Source organism: Microplitis demolitor, chromosome 9, assembly GCF_026212275.2.
Source record: "Microplitis demolitor isolate Queensland-Clemson2020A chromosome 9, iyMicDemo2.1a, whole genome shotgun sequence".
In the NCBI taxonomy this organism is placed as follows: domain Eukaryota; kingdom Metazoa; phylum Arthropoda; class Insecta; order Hymenoptera; family Braconidae; genus Microplitis; species Microplitis demolitor.
This window is the reverse complement of record NC_068553.1, coordinates 12,475,530-12,498,253: the sequence shown is the minus strand read 5'-3', so window position 1 is coordinate 12,498,253 and position 22,724 is coordinate 12,475,530. Positions and strand designations below refer to the sequence as shown.

The 22,724-nt window shown below is 24.2% G+C and overlaps 1 protein-coding gene and 2 long non-coding RNA genes across 13 annotated transcripts in view; all 3 read left to right on the top strand.

Moving 5' to 3' along the window:
• Positions 1 to 3,897: 3,897 nt before the first annotated feature.
• LOC103571587 (uncharacterized) lies at positions 3,898 to 5,930 on the top strand. The gene is made up of 3 exons (XR_008404285.1): positions 3,898 to 3,998; positions 4,065 to 4,124; positions 5,560 to 5,930. It is a non-coding gene; the product is annotated as an uncharacterized LOC103571587 (long non-coding RNA).
• A 13,409-nt stretch (positions 5,931 to 19,339) lies between these two features.
• On the top strand, positions 19,340 to 20,301 carry LOC128668620 (uncharacterized). The gene is made up of 2 exons (XR_008404270.1): positions 19,340 to 19,513; positions 19,902 to 20,301. It is a non-coding gene; the product is annotated as an uncharacterized LOC128668620 (long non-coding RNA).
• An 809-nt stretch (positions 20,302 to 21,110) lies between these two features.
• Positions 21,111 to 22,724, top strand: part of LOC103577800 (zinc finger protein 271) — a 124,570-nt gene continuing 122,956 nt past the window's right edge. For 6 of the 11 annotated variants that reach the window (XR_008404312.1, XR_008404311.1, XR_008404313.1 and 3 more), the window contains exons 1-2: positions 21,112 to 22,090; positions 22,185 to 22,703. Coding sequence is in view for 7 of the 11 variants with exons in the window: in XM_053742066.1 (XP_053598041.1) it covers positions 21,845 to 22,090; positions 22,185 to 22,703 (765 nt within the window). In the remaining 4 variants the exon portion in view is untranslated. Of the gene's footprint in view, positions 22,091 to 22,184; positions 22,704 to 22,724 lie in introns of all 11 variants that reach the window. The other 5 variants (XM_053742064.1, XM_014441799.2, XM_053742065.1 and 2 more) reach the window with 1 other exon arrangement.

The following is a 22,724-nucleotide window of genomic DNA, read 5'->3' as shown; positions in this document are numbered from 1 at the left end:
ATAATAATAATAATAATAATAATAATAATAATAATAATAATAATAATAATAATAATAATAATAATAATAATAATAATAATAATAATAATAATAATAATAATAATAATAATAATAATAATAATAATAATAATAATAATAATAATAATAATAATAATAATAATAATAATAATAATAATAATAATAATAATAATAATAATAATAATAATAATAATAATAATAATAATAATAATAATAATAATAATAATAATAATAATAATAATAATAATAATAATAATAATAATAATAATAATAATAATAATAATAATAATAATAATAATAATAATAATAATAATAATAATAATAATAATAATAATAATAATAATAATAATAATAATAATAATAATAATAATAATAATAATAATAATAATAATAATAATAATAATAATAATAATAATAATAATAATAATAATAATAATAATAATAATAATAATAATAATAATAATAATAATAATAATAATAATAATAATAATAATAATAATAATAATAATAATAATAATAATAATAATAATAATAATAATAATAATAATAATAATAATAATAATAATAATAATAATAATAATAATAATAATAATAATAATAATAATAATAATAATAATAATAATAATAATAATAATAATAATAATAATAATAATAATAATAATAATAATAATAATAATAATAATAATAATAATAATAATAATAATAATAATAATAATAATAATAATAATAATAATAATAATAATAATAATAATAATAATAATAATAATAATAATAATAATAATAATAATAATAATAATAATAATAATAATAATAATAATAATAATAATAATAATAATAATAATAATAATAATAATAATAATAATAATAATAATAATAATAATAATAATAATAATAATAATAATAATAATAATAATAATAATAATAATAATAATAATAATAATAATAATAATAATAATAATAATAATAATAATAATAATAATAATAATAATAATAATAATAATAATAATAATAATAATAATAATAATAATAATAATAATAATAATAATAATAATAATAATAATAATAATAATAATAATAATAATAATAATAATAATAATAATAATAATAATAATAATAATAATAATAATAATAATAATAATAATAATAATAATAATAATAATAATAATAATAATAATAATAATAATAATAATAATAATAATAATAATAATAATAATAATAATAATAATAATAATAATAATAATAATAATAATAATAATAATAATAATAATAATAATAATAATAATAATAATAATAATAATAATAATAATAATAATAATAATAATAATAATAATAATAATAATAATAATAATAATAATAATAATAATAATAATAATAATAATAATAATAATAATAATAATAATAATAATAATAATAATAATAATAATAATAATAATAATAATAATAATAATAATAATAATAATAATAATAATAATAATAATAATAATAATAATAATAATAATAATAATAATAATAATAATAATAATAATAATAATAATAATAATAATAATAATAATAATAATAATAATAATAATAATAATAATAATAATAATAATAATAATAATAATAATAATAATAATAATAATAATAATAATAATAATAATAATAATAATAATAATAATAATAATAATAATAATAATAATAATAATAATAATAATAATAATAATAATAATAATAATAATAATAATAATAATAATAATAATAATAATAATAATAATAATAATAATAATAATAATAATAATAATAATAATAATAATAATAATAATAATAATAATAATAATAATAATAATAATAATAATAATAATAATAATAATAATAATAATAATAATAATAATAATAATAATAATAATAATAATAATAATAATAATAATAATAATAATAATAATAATAATAATAATAATAATAATAATAATAATAATAATAATAATAATAATAATAATAATAATAATAATAATAATAATAATAATAATAATAATAATAATAATAATAATAATAATAATAATAATAATAATAATAATAATAATAATAATAATAATAATAATAATAATAATAATAATAATAATAATAATAATAATAATAATAATAATAATAATAATAATAATAATAATAATAATAATAATAATAATAATAATAATAATAATAATAATAATAATAATAATAATAATAATAATAATAATAATAATAATAATAATAATAATAATAATAATAATAATAATAATAATAATAATAATAATAATAATAATAATAATAATAATAATAATAATAATAATAATAATAATAATAATAATAATAATAATAATAATAATAATAATAATAATAATAATAATAATAATAATAATAATAATAATAATAATAATAATAATAATAATAATAATAATAATAATAATAATAATAATAATAATAATAATAATAATAATAATAATAATAATACTTAAATAATTGCGTCAAATGCTACGAAGCTTTTGTCGATCAGAAGCTGCTTGTAATCTCAATTGTTGAGCTTCACGTTTTAATTTGGAAATTTCTTCTTGTTTTCTTCTATTGTCTTCCATCAGCCGCTTCATCATCGGATTTGAACTTAGGTTCTACATATAAAGTACATTAGTAAAATTAATAAAATAATTCTTAGCTCAATCGTTGAAAATATAAAATGTAAACAGAGAATATCGTTTACTTAAGCTTACTTTTACGTCAGCTAAAATAGCACGACTACTAGAAAGATTCTGCTGTGATGACCTTGGAAGCGGAGCCTACAAAAGCATAATTACTTTAATTTACTTGGTTACGATTTTAAAGTGTCTCATTGAATTTTTTTTTTTTTTTTTTTTGGTTAAGAAAATTAAACTATAGACGTTTGTTCCCTGTTATATTTGCCTATTTTCATTGATGTAAATGATAAAGAGTCAAAATAAAAATAAAAATTTTATGATTGTTTTTTTAAATTTAAAAATGTAAAGAAAACTAAGTGAACTTTTTTTTTCTTAATCGGAGGTTTGAGCGTAACTAAATTTTTTTTTTTCAGAATGTTCTTGCTCACAAACCTATAAACGTATTTTTATGTGCAATAATTATTTTTGTAGAAAACTGAACGCTTTACAAAAAATGTCTCTTATTATTTGTTAATAAATTCATCTGTTCAAGAATTACTTTTCCGGCGAAACTATCAGGCTTATCATAGAATGTCATAGAAATTTTTTTGTAGGTCATGTTATTCCTGATAACTTATTACCTATAAAGTTTTTCGAAATTCCGCATTGTTTTCTAGTTATTTTCATTATAAAGTCAAGGTCTTAAAAAAATAGTTTTTTCAGAGATTTTAAGAGCTTGATATTAAAATAAAAATAACTAGAAGACAATGCGGAATTCCTAAAAACTTCATATGTAATAATTTGTCAGGAATAAAATTACCTGCAAAAAGGTTTCTATCGCATTTTGTAATAAGTCTGATAGTTTCGTCAGAAAAGTAAAACGATCTCAAAATTTAATGTAAATTAGACTTCAAGCGCAAATAAATTTTTAATAGATGGATTTATCAATAAATGATAGGAAACATTTTTTGTAGTGTTCAATTTCCTACGAAAATATTTATCGCACATAAAAATCCTTTAATTGGTTTGTGAGCTAGAAAATTCTAAAAAAAATATTTTTTCACGTGTTATTTAAGCTTAATATCGAAAACTTTTTGTTTGGATGTACTGTAGATCACAAATGTAGAAAATCAAACCTGTAATCAAAACGCTGGGGATAATAATACGAACGCAAATGACCCATTTCCTGTCAATCAATTTTCCAATGATACCAACACATTTTCAATTGAATCTGCGGCCGAAACTGATACTCTTTTCAGTCATCAACTAGCCTTAACCACCATACATTCGGTATCAAATTCATGGCTGTATGAAGATTATGATGAAGAATCTTTACATCAAGAAATCTGGTTTGACGTAAGTTATTAACACGTAGTAAAAAAATTTTTGTAAATATCTTTATCATTTTTTGTTATTTTACAGGCCGAAGATTCAACAACGATAGGTGATTTTTATGAGGATTATAATAACGAACCTAGTCAGGTATATTTTATCACTTAATACATCAAAATAAGTTGAAGGATTGTTGCATATAATTTCTCCGTTATTTCATAACTCTTCACAATAGTATGTTCTTTTAGATTTTCATAACTTCCTTTATTTTTTTTGTAACAAAGTAAAGATGATTATTTCTAAATGCATTCTAAGATCAATTTTAGGTGATATTATAAGTTATTTTAGTTTGTCGTAGCTTATCTGATGAGATTCTTAACTTGTTTCATGTGAGAAATTTCAATTTAAAGCAGTATATCACTTTTATACAAAAAGCAATCACAAATATTAAAATAAAGAATTTCAAGAGATAGTGTACAGTATTTTGATTTCAATGGGTATGGGTCATTCCATGTCAAATCGACCAGTAGTTGGAATCGACCCCTTTCAATTTAGACAAAATTTGGTCAAAACTTTTCTTTCATCATAAAACAGTGAGAAAAAAAATTTTTTTTTTTGCCAAAATTTAAAAATTCATATTTTTGAAAAAAAAAAAATACCTCTTTGAAATTTTCAGGATCTCTTAAGATTGTTTAAAGGTAGTGTAGTAAAAAATTTGAGCCCAAAATTTCGTGTCGCCATACGATTTTGACGATTTTTGAAAATTCAAAATTCGAAAGCTTTCTCATTTTTCAAAAATTTTTTTCAGAAATATTTATTTTTTCAATAGCCTCAAGTGTCCCCTTCAAAAAAAACCAAGATAATTTCTGTGTCTATCATATTTTTTGAGATGTTCAAGAAATAAAGTTGAAAAATTTTGAATTTTGAATAACTTTAGCAAAAAATTTTTCTAATTTTTTTCCTTTGGCAAATCTCTGTTTTATGATAAAAGAAAAGTTTTGACCAAATTTCGTCAAAATCGAAAGGGGTCGATTCCAACTACTGGTCGATTTGACATGAAATGACCCGTATATTCAAAAATATATAGTTTAGCATCTGGAAACTCAAGTAATAATTGAAGGTTTAGATCACTCTACATAAAATCGAATAATCCTGAATTTGATTTCCAGCAAGTAGTGTTCAATATTGCTTTATTATTTTATAACATATCCATTGAGTTCAAAATATTGAATGCTATGTTGCAGTTCGTTACGGTTAATTTTTTTTAATGTTATACTCGATTCAATAAAAATTCAAATTTTGTAATTTTTTTCATAATACTACTTTCGAAAAATAATAACGCTGTTAGTCTTTGTCCTCTAAGTAGGTTTCGAAATTATTATCCCTTGAAGTATTTATTCTTATAATGATTACCAAAATTAAGATCGAAATCTGTTAATAAATTTTTAAATGTAAGCCATTCAAAATTTCCTATATTAAGAAAATTTAAATTTCGCTGACAATGTATTTTATTATTTCGGTCAACTTTAATAATCGGACTAAAATATCTAAAGAAGGTGGACGGCTTATATTTTTTTTTTTACAGCAAGAAGAGAAGGAGGAAGATAGAAATGATAGTTACAATAAACCAGTTTGTAAGTGTTCGACAATCACACGAGGTGAAGCTTTAATAATGACACTAGCATTAGGAGCTGAAGAATCCCTTACATGGAAAACTATTATTTCCATCTTATCAATGATTAATACGTTACTCCAAAATAACGTGATTCCTGCTTCTAAATATAAATTATTTAAAACTTTAAAACTCAACGAAAATATTCTTGTATATCATGTGTACTGTGATGAATGTCATTATTATTTCGGTGCTCGAAACAAACTTAATAAAGGCGAGTTTCAGTGCAAAGTTTGTGACAATAATGAGAAATCGCCAGAAACTTGTTATTTTTTAACGTTTGATGTCTCTCTGCAATTAAAATCCATACTAGAAGATCAAGAAGTTCAAAAAGATTTAATGAAGAATCTTCAAAGTAAGGAAGATAATTGCAACCACAATGACCTTCGAAGTATGAGTGATGGTGAAATATATAAAGAATTATCTATGGCAGACAAACCTTTTTCAGAAGAATATAATTTTTCATATACTTTCAACACTGATGGTTGTCAACCATCGAAATCAAGCAAGCTTTCGATCTGGCCCATATATGCTTGCATTAATGAGCTATCTCCAAAACTTCAGTCCAAACACATGATAATGACGGGCCTACGGGTTGATAAAAAAGCACCCGATATGCTTCTTTTTCTACAACCATTCGTCGATGAAGCGAATAAATTATGTGAGGAAGGTGTCCAATGGAAATTACAACAACAGATAATAACCAGTAAGTTCATCCCGATTTGTGCCGTAGTTGATTCAGTCGCAAGATGTAAAATCTTAAATATGAAACAATATAATGGTTCGTACGGTTGTACATTCTGCGAACATCCGGGGAAACGTATCAATAACTCCCAAAAATTTCCTATGACAATGATTGTTCCAACAGAACGAACAGACAAGTCAATTAAAGAACAAATGCTACGAGCTGCTGGGAATGAATATGGTAATGACATTATGGGTGTTTGGGGGCCATCACCATTAATGAATTTAAACCATTTTAATATTGCTGATGGTATGTCACCCGATTACATGCACGCTGTTTTATAAGGTGTAATAAAACAGCATACTGAAATTCTGCTATCTTCATTCGGTGAAGATTATTATGTGGGTAACCCGAACCAACTCGAAGCATTAAATACAAAACTTGTAAACTTTAAGCATCCTACATGTATAACTCGATCTCCAAGGACGCTATCTGAAAGGGAAATGTGGAAGGCAACGGAATGGCGATTATGGCTTCTTTTTTATTCGCTTATATGCTTCAAGGGGATTCTTCCACAAAAATATCTAAATCATTTAGCTTTATTGGTGGAAGCTATACATATTTTGTTATCTGAAAAAATTAGTTTTGATGAACTGGACACGGCAGACGCTTTGATTTTAAGATATGTAGTAACATATCAAGACTATTTTGGTATGCACGTAATGACGTATAATATACACTTATTATAACATATGGTGAAAAGTGTACGAAAGTTAGGGCCTTTGCGACATCATAATACATTCATTTTCGAAAATGAAAATCATTTTCTAATGAAATTGCAAAAAAGTCCTAATAATGTTATTATTCGAATCGCCAGGCGTTATTTGTTTCAAAAAGCACTATCACCATTGAAAAATGAAATTAATACAAGTGAAGAGTTTTTACAATTTTGTGAAAGAAATTTAACAGGGCGCTTAAAAAATACTTTTGAAGTGGATGGCTGCATACTAGTCGGAAAGGGTAAAAAATATTATTTAAATGACAATGAGCGAAAACTTTTGAACAGATCAGATGAATGTAAATCTTTTAATCGATTTATCTTTGACAGCAAAAGATATACATCAAAAAGTTGTCACTTTTGTGAAAAAATAGATGACTCCGTAGCATTATTAAAAAATGGTCAGGTCGGTGTAATAAAAAACATTTGTTACTTCAATTCACATGAAAATGAGAAAAACATATACATTTTTATGAAGAAGTTATAAAATTGAGGAAATATTTACATTCATCGAAATATGTAACTGTTCATAATGTTGAAGAATGCTTGATTACGGAAAATTTACAATTTTGTGAAGCGAAAATGATATTGCAACCATGTATGTTAACTACGATACGAAATAAGCATTATGTAATTTTTATACCAACAGGACGTTATGGCGATTGAAGGAAAAACTTTATGAATTCATTAAATTGAATAAAAAAAAAAATAAAAGAAACAATTTCTTATTTGAAAATATATATATAGAATATATTGTTCAAGATACCAGAAAAAAAGTTATTAAGGAAGTTTAAATTCTCCAAATTATTAATAACAGGTCTATTATAGTAATTACTTATTGTAGTTTCTAAAATGTTCTTGTTTGACGCTTGAAATTTTATAATTGTTGAACGGAAAAAATTGAAAGTTTTATATTTACAAAAAAAAATTGGAGTTCTACAAAAAAGGTTAGATTACAAATTTATGTCAGTCAAGTTGTTTCTATAGTAGCATGACTTGAACGTTGATATATACTTCATAATTTGTCAAATGTTTCTTATACATATGATTTTTTATAAATTTGACTTGAAACTTTGATCATTACATAGAGTAAATTCATAAAAAAATGTAAAGAAAGCTTTATCACAGAAAATTTAAGTTCCTTCCAAAATATTTTTTTTTTTTTTAAATATTGTTTCGTTCAGTGATTACAAGTTCAAAGTTATAGAGTTAAGGAGGTTCCCCCGTGTGAGGGTTTTTTTTACAAGCGTTTTTTGGAATTTTTGTTTTTTTTTTTTTTTTATAACCAATTAAAAGATAGAACTTTGAGTTTTTTTTATTATTTTTATTTATTAATATTTTGAGAGTAAATAATACAATTTTCTAATAAAACAGTTTTCTAAATACATTCAGTAAACTAGAATCATTTGCGAGTATTCAAAAATTGATTTAATAGCAGACTTTTGCATAAAAAGTGTTAAATTTCGTGATTATTTTTTTATTTTCCGTTATGAAAAAAAATAGAAATACTCAGAATTTTCGGATGATTCTACTTCACTCGAAGCATCTAGGCTTACAGATTTAAACAGCTTTTTTTTCTCTCAGATAAGCTGATTAGTCGGAATCGTGAAAAAAGTAAGCGTGCTTTATTCCGAGGCGGGTATCTTCACAGCGGTACCATTTAAGTTGTATGAAGATTTTCATTGGAAATTTGTTTTATATACTCTTGAAATATATAATTAATAAATGATAAAAAAACACTCAAGGTTATATCTTTTCATTGTTTGTTAAAAAAAATTCCCGAAAAACGCTCAAAAAACAGACCTTCACACGGGAGAACTCCCTTAAATCATAAAAATTGCATGAATTTTTGAGTCACGATGTGGGAGTGACTATACAGACGTAAATTCGCGATCAGATCTATTCTCGAGAGCATTAAAATTACTTAAAAAATATTTGGTTATAAATTTTTTCAGTTTAATAATTTAAATATTTCGAGAAACGGATAATTTTTTAAAAATTAAATTAACAAATCGCTATGATAGACTTGTTAAAATGAATATGAAGAATATGTACTTTCGCAATATTTTTTTCTGTCATTATAAAAAATATTTCAGATATTTCAAATAAAAACTCAAATTTTAGATTTTTCTGTTTAAAGATACTTACCATAAAAAGTAATTCATAGTAAAATTTTAATTAACTGTATATTTGAAATGTATAAAATAAGATATTTTAAGTTAAATTTAAAAAGCTAATCTTATAAGTTTAAAAAAATTGAAACGATTCATAAGAAACAAAATTAGGAAATATAAAAATATGTAGCTATTAAAAATTATTAACTTAAACGTTATTAACAGCTTTAACGGCTGATTTTTCGTAACTTCCGACATTAAGGTTTTGTAATGTGTACTAAATATTATCTTCAATTTGCTTAGTGAGTGCAAATATATTTCGTACTCACTAAATTCTTTTAAAATTATCAATAATTACTGAAAAAGTACTTGTATAAATCGTATTTCGTACTAGAATTTTTTCTTATGTTATATTTAAATTGAATGTCTACGAAATTATTATATATTTAAATGGATAACATTTAAGGCGATCATTTAAAACATAAATAAGCAAACAATATTAATGATGTAGCGTTCAATACCATTGAATTGATAATAATTTATAATACAAATCTTACTTTCATAATAAGTTTTAAAAATGTATGTAAATGAAGTTTCGAATTCGAAGTGTTCGGAAATTCACGTTCTAGTAAGTTATAAAGCCTTCCGAGGCTAAAAATGAAGTTGTGATACAATTGAAGCAGTTCCTGAAGTCTAAAAAAAAAATAACTATATTATAAATGGTATGTTGATCTAGAAATTCCAAAGTTGTTTATAAGAAACTTTAACTTCTAAGTAACAAAATAAAATTTACCACTTTTCAAAAATTGGAGTATTTATTTAAATATTTTTTACTAATTACTCAATTGTTATTACTCAATAAGTCTTATAAACCCTTAAAAACTCTTAAAAACTCTGTTTTCTTGTGTTTTCTTTATTTTTTTTAACAAAAAATAATAAAATATTTACATACGATAACATATGCTCAGACATTATTAGTAAAATTAGTTAAAATAGCTTTTTAGGACGTCGAGACTTATTCAAAACTCGAAAATCGAACTGAAACCTTTCTTTTTTCAAAAATTTTCAATTTTCTTAGCGGGAAGTTGAAAAATATTCTGCTAACTAGCTGTTCTATTGTCAATAATATATAGGTGTGTTGAGTTTAAGTTTATTATAGAAAAACCATAAATTATGGGAGCAGTTCCTTACAGGATAATTATAGGATCCATTCCCATTAACTATAGCAATGGTTTCTATAATAGTATGAGAACGATTCCCATAATATTATAGAAGTGGCTCCTATATCATTATGGAAATCGTTCCCATACTATTATGGGAATGATTCCCATAATTTTCTTTCCGTGTAGACAGTTTGAAAATTATAGATATTTGAACCTTTCCAGATTTTTAATAGAAATTATTACTTTTTTTCTTCTTTTTTTAATTTTAACAACCATTAATTCCTTGCAGTTTTATTTTTATTTATTAAATTAGCTGTTAAAACAACTTACCTGTAAATTTCAAAATTAATGTATAGAAATTTTATGTTTTTTGAACAAATTTTTTCAATTAAAGACATAAATATACCTCAATTTATAATTATAAACTTATAATAATTATAGAACTATTAAAACATCCGTACATTTAGTATTTTTATTGTATAAAAGTTGTTAATAAATTATTTTTTATATAATATTTGAATTATATCTCATTATCTTAATTAAATACTGAGATAATTTTAGAATCTTCACTCAGCGCCATATGATAATGACCGACCTACATACTTCTTTCTTACCGACGCCTGCTCTCTTATTGGCTGAGCCATTGAGTACAGTTGTCATTGCCCCTGATAACACGAGTTGATCGTGAAAAAGTTGGTCATTCATTAGTTTCCGACCAACTTGACGACAAGTTATCGACAACTTCAGCTTTTGCAACTTTTGGCTACAAGTTACCGCCAACTTTCTCAGAAAGTTGGTGCCAGTATGGAGCCGCAACTGGAATGCAAGTTTCTGAGGAAATTGAAAAGAAATTTACCGTCAACTTATGATTGCCAACTTTTGCAAGCAACTTTCGCCACCAACTTTCTCAGAAAATGTCCATCAACTATTGGAGGTACCAACTGTTGGCGGTCAACTTGGTTCCAGTTGCGGCTGCAAGTTTCTCATCAGTTTCTCACCAACTTGGCTATCAGGGTGAGTAAAGTCGTCCTTGAATAAAGAGAGAATTAAGTATAGTTTTAAAACGAAACTGGTGGTTCAAGAACTGCTTTTGAGTATAGATGGCTCTCGAGTAAAGAAATCCTGAGTAAAGTTGTCATACTGCCTTCAGAAACACACTCTGAAAGAGAAATATTCAACTCCTGCGTTCAAAAATATCCTCTAGTCGAACCAGAGATGCGATTTAACATTACAAAGGTACTAATCACACCTGGATAGGTAATTCTTTACCTCCAGAGTATATTTCTAAACATGCCCTATGTATTGTACAAGACTGGCCAATAATTCTTGAGGGGTAGCGTAGAATCGGGAAAAAAAAATGTCTCAAAATAAAAATGTATATGACTACTTTCATACAAATGTAAAAATATAAAAATAAAAAGTTGTAAAAAAAAAATTCAATAATTAAAAATATATATACAAATAATAAAATGTAAAATTATAAATATCTATTGTAAAATAAGTAAATAAAAAAAAATCCCTATAAAAAATGTCTCTATATTTGAAAATCACTAATAAAAACATTGTTATGTCCTCAACAGTCTCAGGTGCCTCCACCTGTTAATTAATTAGTAAACTCAAGATGTATAAGAAACGCGCATTTAAATTCCATAAATTTATCTACTGTTTTCAAATTCAAAATTGGTCCCGCCTGACAACGAACTGCCCACTGTCCAGGAGGTAGCGTCAGCTCCGATGCTAGTAACCTCCCAGGACATAACAACATGGTCACTATTTAAAAATTACTAAATAATTTTAGTGCATATATAAAATTATGAATAATTAAAAAAAACTAAATTAAAAAGTCACTAAAAAAAAATTACTATAAAAATAAAAAATCCTACAAACCAACATTTGCATAACCAAACACGTAAATAAAAAAATTATGTGAAAATAAACATCTCTAAAAATAATATGTCTATAAATAATCGACTGTTTTTGAATATCTCTAAAAAATATAATGTCTATAATAAAATATCTGAATAAAATATAACCTACAAATTGAAGAATTTCACCATGTGCTCATCATAGTGACTAAGTTTATATTGTAAACTGTAAGTATTAATAATTATGATAAAACGACAATAATAATAATAAAAATTATAGTTATTGTTATGGAAAAATATTAAGGAAAACAATAATTAAATAAATAATTTTAAACTTATAATAAGAGACCTGGAGTAAATGTGAAAAATCAAAATCTGATTACTCCAAAGCACTGAGCTTGTAATATAATTTACATAATTTTAATTAAATAAATTAATCATTTAATTAAATATTATATTAATTATATAATTATATAAAGAAGTGATTAAATTATGATTATTTAATCATATTAATTAATTTAAGTGTATAGTTGAAGTACAGAGTACTGTTTGATTTATGAAAAAATAAAAAAATAAAACCAATCAGTAATTTCTCATTATCACAGTGATGCTGATATAATAATAATAGTAAATTAAAAATAATAATTATAAAAATTATATTCATTATTATGATGTAGAGTTAAAATAGTAAATAAATTAAAAAATGCAAGTTTATGAAAGAACTTTGTTTATTTTTCAAGTTTTTATTATTTTTTTTTTTTAAATGTTTAAAATTAATGTTAAAAAAGTAATCTATATTGTAAATATATAATATATACATAAGATATAATCTGTAAAAAACATAATGTTGTACAGTTAAGGAAAATAAAAAATAATAATAAAGTATTCTATATTTACACAAAAAAAAAAAAATAAACTTTGATTTAATTGATTTAATGACACTATTGATTTAATGTATAATAAATCTAACTTATAAGATTGAATTGTTTAAAGTTGTATGGATAAATATTTAATAGTAAAAATAAATGCAGCTTAAATACTTATCATTAAAAGGCATTAAATGTTTATCATTTTATATTATAGTTATTATATAATTTTTATATGCCGTTCGGCACAATGGGCAATTCTTTCTTCTGTGGACCCAGTAATCATCAAGATAGCAATTGTAACAGCCAATAAAATGTTTACATTTCAAAACTGGGGCACTTGCCTCGGCTGACCGACAATGCATGCATAGCGGATCATACTCTGTTATTTAAACATAAAAAAAAAAATTCTAAATTATTATTATTATTATTATTTATATTATTAAGATAATAAGGAAAATTTTGTTCCCGGCATATCTGTATGATAGAATTGGTCAATGTTATTAAATTTAGTATCGTTAGAAAGATTTTGACTTGAATTTGTGCCTTTTCATAGTTTCAACTCTTTTTTATTATCAATCATTGAGAAAAATTAAATTATCTGTATCATTCGAATTACATTTAAATTACGCGAGGAAAAATATGATTGTAATTATTTTTTTTAAATAAATTAATATTCTAATTATTCTATCACTCAATATGACTGAATGTCACTGAATATATACTATATTATTTATATGACGTTACTTATTCCAAAATGACAAAGTTTTATATTTTTATTTAGTTTTAGGAGGCTTTTTAAAGCCAAAATAGTAATTAAAGAAGTTTTTGATTGTTTATTATTATTATAAAATTTATTTAAGCTGCATTTATTATTATTATAAAATTTATTTAAGCTGCATTTATTTTTACTATAAAATGTATTTAAGCTGCGTTTATTATTATTATTAAATATTTATCCATACAACTTTAAACAATTCAATCTTACAAGTTAGATTTATTATACATTAAATCAATAGTGTCATTAAATCAATTAAATCAAAGTTTATTTTTTTTTTTTTTTGTGTAAATATAGAATACTTTATTATTATTTTTTATTTTCCTTAACTGTACAACATTATGTTTTTTACAGATTATATCTTATGTATATATTATATATTTACAATATAGATTACTTTTTTAACATTAATTTTAAACATTTAAAAAAAAAAAATAATAAAAACTTGAAAAATAAACAAAGTTCTTTCATAAACTTGCATTTTTTAATTTATTTACTATTTTAACTCTACATCATAATAATGAATATAATTTTTATAATTATTATTTTTAATTTACTATTATTATTATATCAGCATCACTGTGATAATGAGAAATTACTGATTGGTTTTATTTTTTTATTTTTTCATAAATCAAACAGTACTCTGTACTTCAACTATACACTTAAATTAATTAATATGATTAAATAATCATAATTTAATCACTTCTTTATATAATTATATAATTAATATAATATTTAATTAAATGATTAATTTATTTAATTAAAATTATGTAAATTATATTACAAGCTCAGTGCTTTGGAGTAATCAGATTTTGATTTTTCACATTTACTCCAGGTCTCTTATTATAAGTTTAAAATTATTTATTTAATTATTGTTTTCCTTAATATTTTTCCATAACAATAACTATAATTTTTATTATTATTATTGTCGTTTTATCATAATTATTAATACTTATAGTTTACAATATAAACTTAGTCACTATTATGAGCACATGGTGAAATTCTTCAATTTGTAGGTTATATTTTATTCAGATATTTTATTATAGACATTATATTTTTTAGAGATATTCAAAAACAGTCGATTATTTATAGACATATTATTTTTAGAGATGTTTATTTTCACATAATTTTTTTATTTACGTGTTTGGTTATGCAAATGTTTGTTATGTCCTGGGAGGTTACTAGGATCGGAGCTGACGCCACCTCCTGGACAGTGGGCAGTTCGTTGTCACGCGGGACCAAATTTTGAATTTGAAAACAGTGGATAAATTTATTGTTTACTACGATGATGATGATTATGATTGTTATTTAATGAAATAATTAAACTATGATTAAGGATAGATGTAATTGATAAAATAACTTTTATCTGAAGACTGAATTTTATTATAAAGTATGGATAAAACTTGATCAGTAATAACAGTTGTATTCGTAAAGAGTTCTCGGAGAGAAGTGAAGTTACATCAGACGGCAGAGAGATCTCGGACCTTCACTCTTCAACTTCTCCCCACTACTCTCATGTTCACACTCATGCTTATATGTATATATTCTTATATATCTATGTTCTTTACTAAATATTATACTTATACATTTATACTTTCTACTAATTCAAATTTGGGATATAAGCTTACACATATACGTTCTTCACTTTATCCATTCTACAACTTCTTATTACTTATTCTATTTATATGTACTTAGATACAATCTTCCAGTTAAATATTCTAGGCTATCAGAGGTGTATTTCTCCATAATTATTCTATATTTAATTATTTAGTACGATTGACATTACTATTTATTGTGAAACATTATTATAATCAATATAATGCTATATTTCTATATTTTCTTTAATTTATTTATTATACGCGTCACTCTTTATTTAATATTAACAGTAATAGTTAAATTCTGGTGAGACATGGTTTTCATTAGTAAGTAACATTTATTAATTATATATTTTCTTTTCTTACTTGTTGATAGAATATGTATTTGTTTATAACCATATTGACGGTTAACTTTAGAACAAGGACCTATTCATGATTTTTATGCGTATGTTTCGTTTAGGTTTTAAGTATCGGATGACAGGAAACGTTCCAAGACCACTCAACCTGTATTTATATTTCTCTGAATACAAAATAAAGGTTTATCTATCTATTTATTTAAACTTTCTTATAATAAAAATATATAATTTAATGAGTATGTGCCACGACGATTTATCATTTAAATTATTGACTCAATATTGTTAAGACGCAATAAGTGTTGTAAGAAATTAATATATAATTTCAAATGGAATTTAAATGCGCGCTTCTTATATATCTCAAGTTTACTAATTAATTAACAGGTGGAGGCACCTGAGGCTGTTGAGGACATAACATGTTGGTTTGTAGGATTTTTTATTTTTATAGTAATTTTTTTTAGTGACTTTTTAATTTAGTTTTTTTTAATTATTCATAATTTTATATATGCACTAAAATTATTTAGTAATTTTTAAATAGTGACCATATTTTTATTAGTGATTTTCAAATATATAGACATTTTTTATAGGGATTTTTTTTTATTTACTTATTTTACAATAGATATTTATAATTTTACATTTTATTATTTGTATATATATTTTTAATTATTGAATTTTTTTTTTACAACTTTTTATTTTTATATTTTTACATTTGTATGAAAGTAGTCATATACATTTTTATTTTGAGACATTTTTTTTTTCCCGATTCTACGCTACCCCTCAAGAATTATTGGCCAGTCTTGTTTCCACGGAGGCTAGATATAAGGAGGACCACGGAGGCTAGATATATCTAGCCTCCGTGCTTGTATCACCACGATCTGCCATGTTGACTACACATGTGCAAGTTATTACATTCGCGCCGAACAAAAGTTACTTTTAAATTCTCAAAAATTTCAATTCTTCTGACAGGTTTTTTTTATATTTATATTTATGAATTATCTACTGATGTAGTTTCGATAAAGAAAATTGAAATACTAAAAAATATTTTTCTTACGAGGAATTACTTACACTCTTCTATTAATCATTTTTTCAATATTACTTTTCTATCTAAGTAGAAGATTTTTAATGAATATTTATATTTGAATCTAACGACTAATAATTTTACAAGGCCGATGACATGCATTAAGAGTACGGTAACATTTTGGATCAGAATAAAAAATTATTAGTGCAAAGAAAATATTTTTTATATTTTTAATTTATTATTGTATAAAATATTGTAAAATACAAATACGTTAATTTTATACATCGATGTGATTAATACCACTTTATTTTTGTGTATAGATCAAAAAACAAAAATAAAGTGGTATTAATTTTAAGAATTACTTATAAAACATTTTTTATTATAAGTTTTACCCAACTTCAAAGATGATGAACATCAATTTTTAAAAAAATCAACAACCCTTCATAATTATCATTGTTATCTGCATTATCTGAAATTAAAAATGATCACTATTACTTTCTCTCTACATGGAAAAAAAACTATGAAAACGGTTCCCACAATTCTGTGACATTTTTTCCTATACCATAATAGGAATTACGACCATATATTATGGGGGCAGTTGCTATGATTATAGAAATTTATCACATAATTATCGGAGTAGTTCGTATACTTATGGGAATGCTACCTATAACATTATAGGAATGGTTCCTATAAAATTATAGAAATGATTCCTATTATATATGGGAATAAACCCCATATATTCAGTTTAGGTCTTATCAAGCCTTTGTATATGTTCAGCAGAGTGCATAAGCTCTCCATTTCTTAGATGCTAGAACTTGGAGAGTCTGCAATCGTTTATGGCAGTCGCTTTTCAATTTTTTAACGTGCGGGACCCAGGAGGCTTTGGTGTCTAGCATCATGCCAAATATTTTAATTGTGTTTACCCTTTTGATAGGTTGATGTTTTAGCGTAAGTTCGATGTTTTTGTTGATTACGGAACGGTTTCGAAAGACAATGATGAATTCCGTTTGGTCAATTGAAAATTTAAATCCTGTATTATCTGCCCAGTTTTAGAGTCTGTTAATGGTATTCTGAGTACTTTGGGTGGTAGGGTCAATGTTCTTCCCAAAACATGTGAATGTTAAGTCGTCGATGAAAAAAGTGAAGACTAATATTTTATTTGAATAATATTGATATAATCAGTAAATTAATTATTTTATAATTTTCTTTTTTTCAATTAAATATTATTTTTTTGTTATGTAACTTATGTGTAAATAATTAAATTTTTCAAATAAAGTAAAAATTATATTATGACAATAAAATATTTTAAATTATTAAAAAATATCTTAATTAAATTATCTATTTTTAAGAAAATATAAAATACAGTTATCAAAATAACAATCTTTAATGATAGTCGTAAATTTTAATGTCTTTATTTTTGTTAATAAATGTTTTAATAGAAATTTTATATGAATTTAAATTTTCTTATTCCGATCCCTACCCGCGTATAATGTTAGAGTTACCTTTCGAGATCTACCTTATCTTTAGAGATATAAAAATTAAAAAAGTTGGTACCGCTGTATACTCTAGTATAAAGTTAATTTGGTATAATATACTGCTACCACTAAATCGCACGAGCATAAACCTCCACTTGCTACAACTTTCGGTGCTACCAAGTATAGTGGCAACATACAATTGCTGACTCGAAATTATTGTAAACTTAAATAAGGCTAGACAAAAATTCAACTGGCATTATAAGCAAACTGCTCTCAATTTATTTGACTCATTTTAAAAAAAGTATAAAATACTAATGCATTAAATTATCGTTTTTTTAATAGATTAGTGACTATTTTTCATGATAGCAACAAATACACATGTAACATTTTATGTCCGACTTAATCACTGTATGCAAATACATAACATCAGTTCGATGTACAACTTTTCATAATTTGACATCTTTCTACATTACTAAGTCACCATCTCGTACTGTTACTATCAGCCATATGTATTTAAAGGAAACAACATTAAGTGCAACAGACTAAATACAAATCTGTCTCAAACATCCACTAGAAATAAATACAGTCATTATTAACATCATTTGACTCTTAACTATACCGGGAATAATATTCAATCGAAATACTTTTCGACTCGAAAGAACCCAAAAATTTGCTATTATTTTACCGTAAAATGTCTGTCGTAAATTGGAGGTAAACGAATTCAAGTTTGAGCTGTCGAGCTGACTATCCTTGAAATTGATAGCAAATAAACGTCAACTTTATTCAGTTTTCTAACTACACATGAGCATAACACACGGTGTAAATTAATAGAAAGTTAACTGAAAATTTTGATCTTCAACTCTTGCTAGCAATTTGCTGCCCAATTTTAACCGCATTTTGGTCAAGTTGTATCTTTAAATTGACATTAATATGCAATAAACATGGTTACCAGGTTTTTGCTCACAATCCTTATTTAGCCTCTCATTATTAACTATTTCAATTTATTTTAGGACGAGACTATTCGCAACCAGGCGTGTATGAAGCGTATAAAATTTTGGGAAGTTATTGTTTTCACCTCGATTCGCGAAAATTGGAATTCCAACAGATGTTGACATTTTGAGGTTCTAGGAAACTATTCTGACTAGATTCAAGATGATGTCCGAGTGTATGTACGTACGTACGTATGTAAATATTCTGTAACTTTTGAACGGATAAACTGATTTTAATCGTCAGGGTGTCATTCGACGCGGCTTGTTAAATATTATAAGCACTGAAAATTTGAATTCAATCGGAAGGGTACGTTTGGAGATATTTCAAAAATAAAATTTTTTCAAAAATGTTTTTTTTTAATAACTTTTAATTTGGTCGATGAATTGATTCCAAAATCTAATCAGCTCTAAAACTTTGTAAGCCGCGTCGAACGCCACCTCAACCATCACAATCGGTTCATTCGTTCAAGAGAAACCGTTAACGAAAGAATTAAAAAAAAATTGTTTTTTTTTAGTTTTTTTGAAATTTCTCAAAAACGTCTTGATAAATCAATTTAAAAATTTGATTAACTCTAGAACTCAATAAAACGCGTCGATTGCCACCTCAACCGTCTCAATTGGTCAATTCGTTCGAGAGATATTTTTGGAGAAAAAATGGTAAAAAAACCTTATTTTTTGAAAACAAAGGCATACAAAAGTATTTTCGAGCTCGAAGAGCTCAAAAATGTATTCTCAACAACGATTTCGAACTCAAGGAGGTCGAAAGCAGCGGGAAGTTTTGGGGATGGCCCGCAGGGTCAACTGACAACAATTTTTTTTATTTATTACAGTGCTTCCGTCTAAACTTATGATTCCAAACTTATCTATGTGGTCTCATGATATTTATCGATGTTCAAGTCAAATTAGAATGTATTTTGATTTCACAATACTGTGAATTGTGATACTTGAGTAATAAATAAATATTTATAAAAATCAATATTCGTTTTATTTACTCAAAAATGAACCTATTGAGGAAAAAAAATAAAATTATGCAAAGAATAAATTATATAAGGCTATAAAAAAAAAAAAAAAAAAAAAAAAAAAAAAAAAAAATCGTTTTTAATAATAAAAGGCGATAAGACGTTAATTATGATCGAACAAACGAAAATGAATATTAATTGATTGATAACAGGAAGAAATGAAATGACGATAAGTTAAGGGGGGCTAAGTTGAGGTTGAAGATTTAATTATTTAATTATAAATAAACACTAAACAAACAAACAACAACAATCGACGGACAATAACGAACAAATGACGAACAAACGATTGGAGCATTAAAAAATTAAAAAAGTGTGAAAATCAAAATTGATGGGGGCCAGCTTCAGCAAGCCCTCCACTTGCTATAACTTTCGATGCTACCAAGTATGTTGGCAACATACAATCGCTGACTCGAAATTATTGTAAACTTAAATAAGGCTAGACAAAAATTCAACTGGCATTATAAGCAAACTGCTCTCAATTTATTTGACTCATTTTAAAAAAAGTATAAAATACTAATGCATTAAATTATCGTTTTTTTAATAGATTAGTGACTATTTTTCATGATAGCAACAAATACACATGTAACATTTTATGTCCGACTTAATCACTGTATGCAAATACATAACATCAGTTCGATGTACAACTTTTCATAATTTGACATCTTTCTACATTCCTAAGGCTATGTTCCGATATACACTGTGACCACTGTAAGTTGTGACCTCCGACATGCATTAAGAGCACTGAACAGTGCTCGCAGTACTGAACATGGCTTAAGATCATGGCTTAAGTCACCATCTCGTACTGTTACTATCAGCCATCTGTATTTAAAGGAAACAACATTAAGTGCAACTGACTAAATACAAATCTGTCTCAAACATCCACTAGAAATAAATACAGTCATTATTAACATCATTTGACTCTTAACTATACCGGGAATAATATTCAATCGAAATACTTTTCGACTCGAAAGAACTGGTTGTTAGGACAAAATGATGGCACCCCAAATACCAGCTTAGATTTCCGTCAACTTGCAGTCAAATTGGCATCTGGGGGTAAAATAGATGTAATATCGCTTAGAACGAGTGTTCATGGTACATGGCGTCGAATACTAATTATGAGTTCTAAGCACTGTTGTCACATTTTATGATACAGTGTTTCACATTTTCCGTTTGTTTACATCTTATACTAAATTTACGCCAGTCTGAACAAACTTATTGTGATTAACTTTTAAAATTCACTGCAATTATTTCGAAAAGTCAAAATTTAATCATAAAAATAAATGATAATGACATATACACGTAACAAGTGTTAACAGTAATGACCTTGATTACTGTGATTTCCTCATTTTATTTTTTTCGTATTTGTTAATAATTTATAAAGATTTGTTTTTTTTTTTTTTCAAGTTATCTAATTTAATAATCTTTTTTCAAAGTTTTCGTATTTTTTAAGCTATTTATTACTTATAAAAATATATTTAATACATTATCGATAAAACTGTAATGATGGAAGTAACGACTGATGAAGAAGCGCAAGCAGTTCTTGATGGAATGGAAGCCACACAATATATTACAATTCAACGTGCTGATAGTGAATCAATAAGTAAAGTCCCATTGATAACATTAAATGGTGAATTAATATCTGAAGGGATGGTTGTTGACATGATAAATGCTGGAGTAGGAACAGAATACAATTCTGCTACCCCGTATTATGAAACTGACGATCTTTTACCACATGAATTAACTGAGGTACGTGTTGGATTTATTTATGAGAATTTATTTATCGTTTAAAATAATTGGAAATATATTATAAAATTACATACATTTTATATTTGAAATTTAGGAGGATCGTAAATTAGCTGCAGCTTTGGTGGCAGTTCAACTTCAACAACAACAAAAACATCAGCAAATTCATAATCAACTACATCAAGATGATACGGCTTTACCTGATGTCAGTCAATTAGCTACGTTATCACCTGTTAATGCTTACGCCATACAGACTATTGCTGATCCTGAACCATCGTCAATTTACTCAGCAATACAATCGTTTAAACGTATCAATCATCATGTCAAGCAAGAGTTTATAAATGTTAAAAGTGAATATGACATTGACGTATCGGCTGAAAGTAGTGAAGAAGCTTCAATACCGATATCAGGGCCTAAACGATCGTTACCTCATAAAAAACGGATTGCCAGAAAATTAAAGCAACAAAATAAAACAAATCTCAAACATGATTCAAGAAAAAATAGTAAAGAAGTTGCCGTTTCCAACAATATAAACGAAAATTCAAGTCAATTGTTCAAATGTGAATTGTGTAATTGTGAATTTACTGCACAATTGAAGTTTTTTGAACATCTTAAGGTAATTCAGAAATTTAAGAGT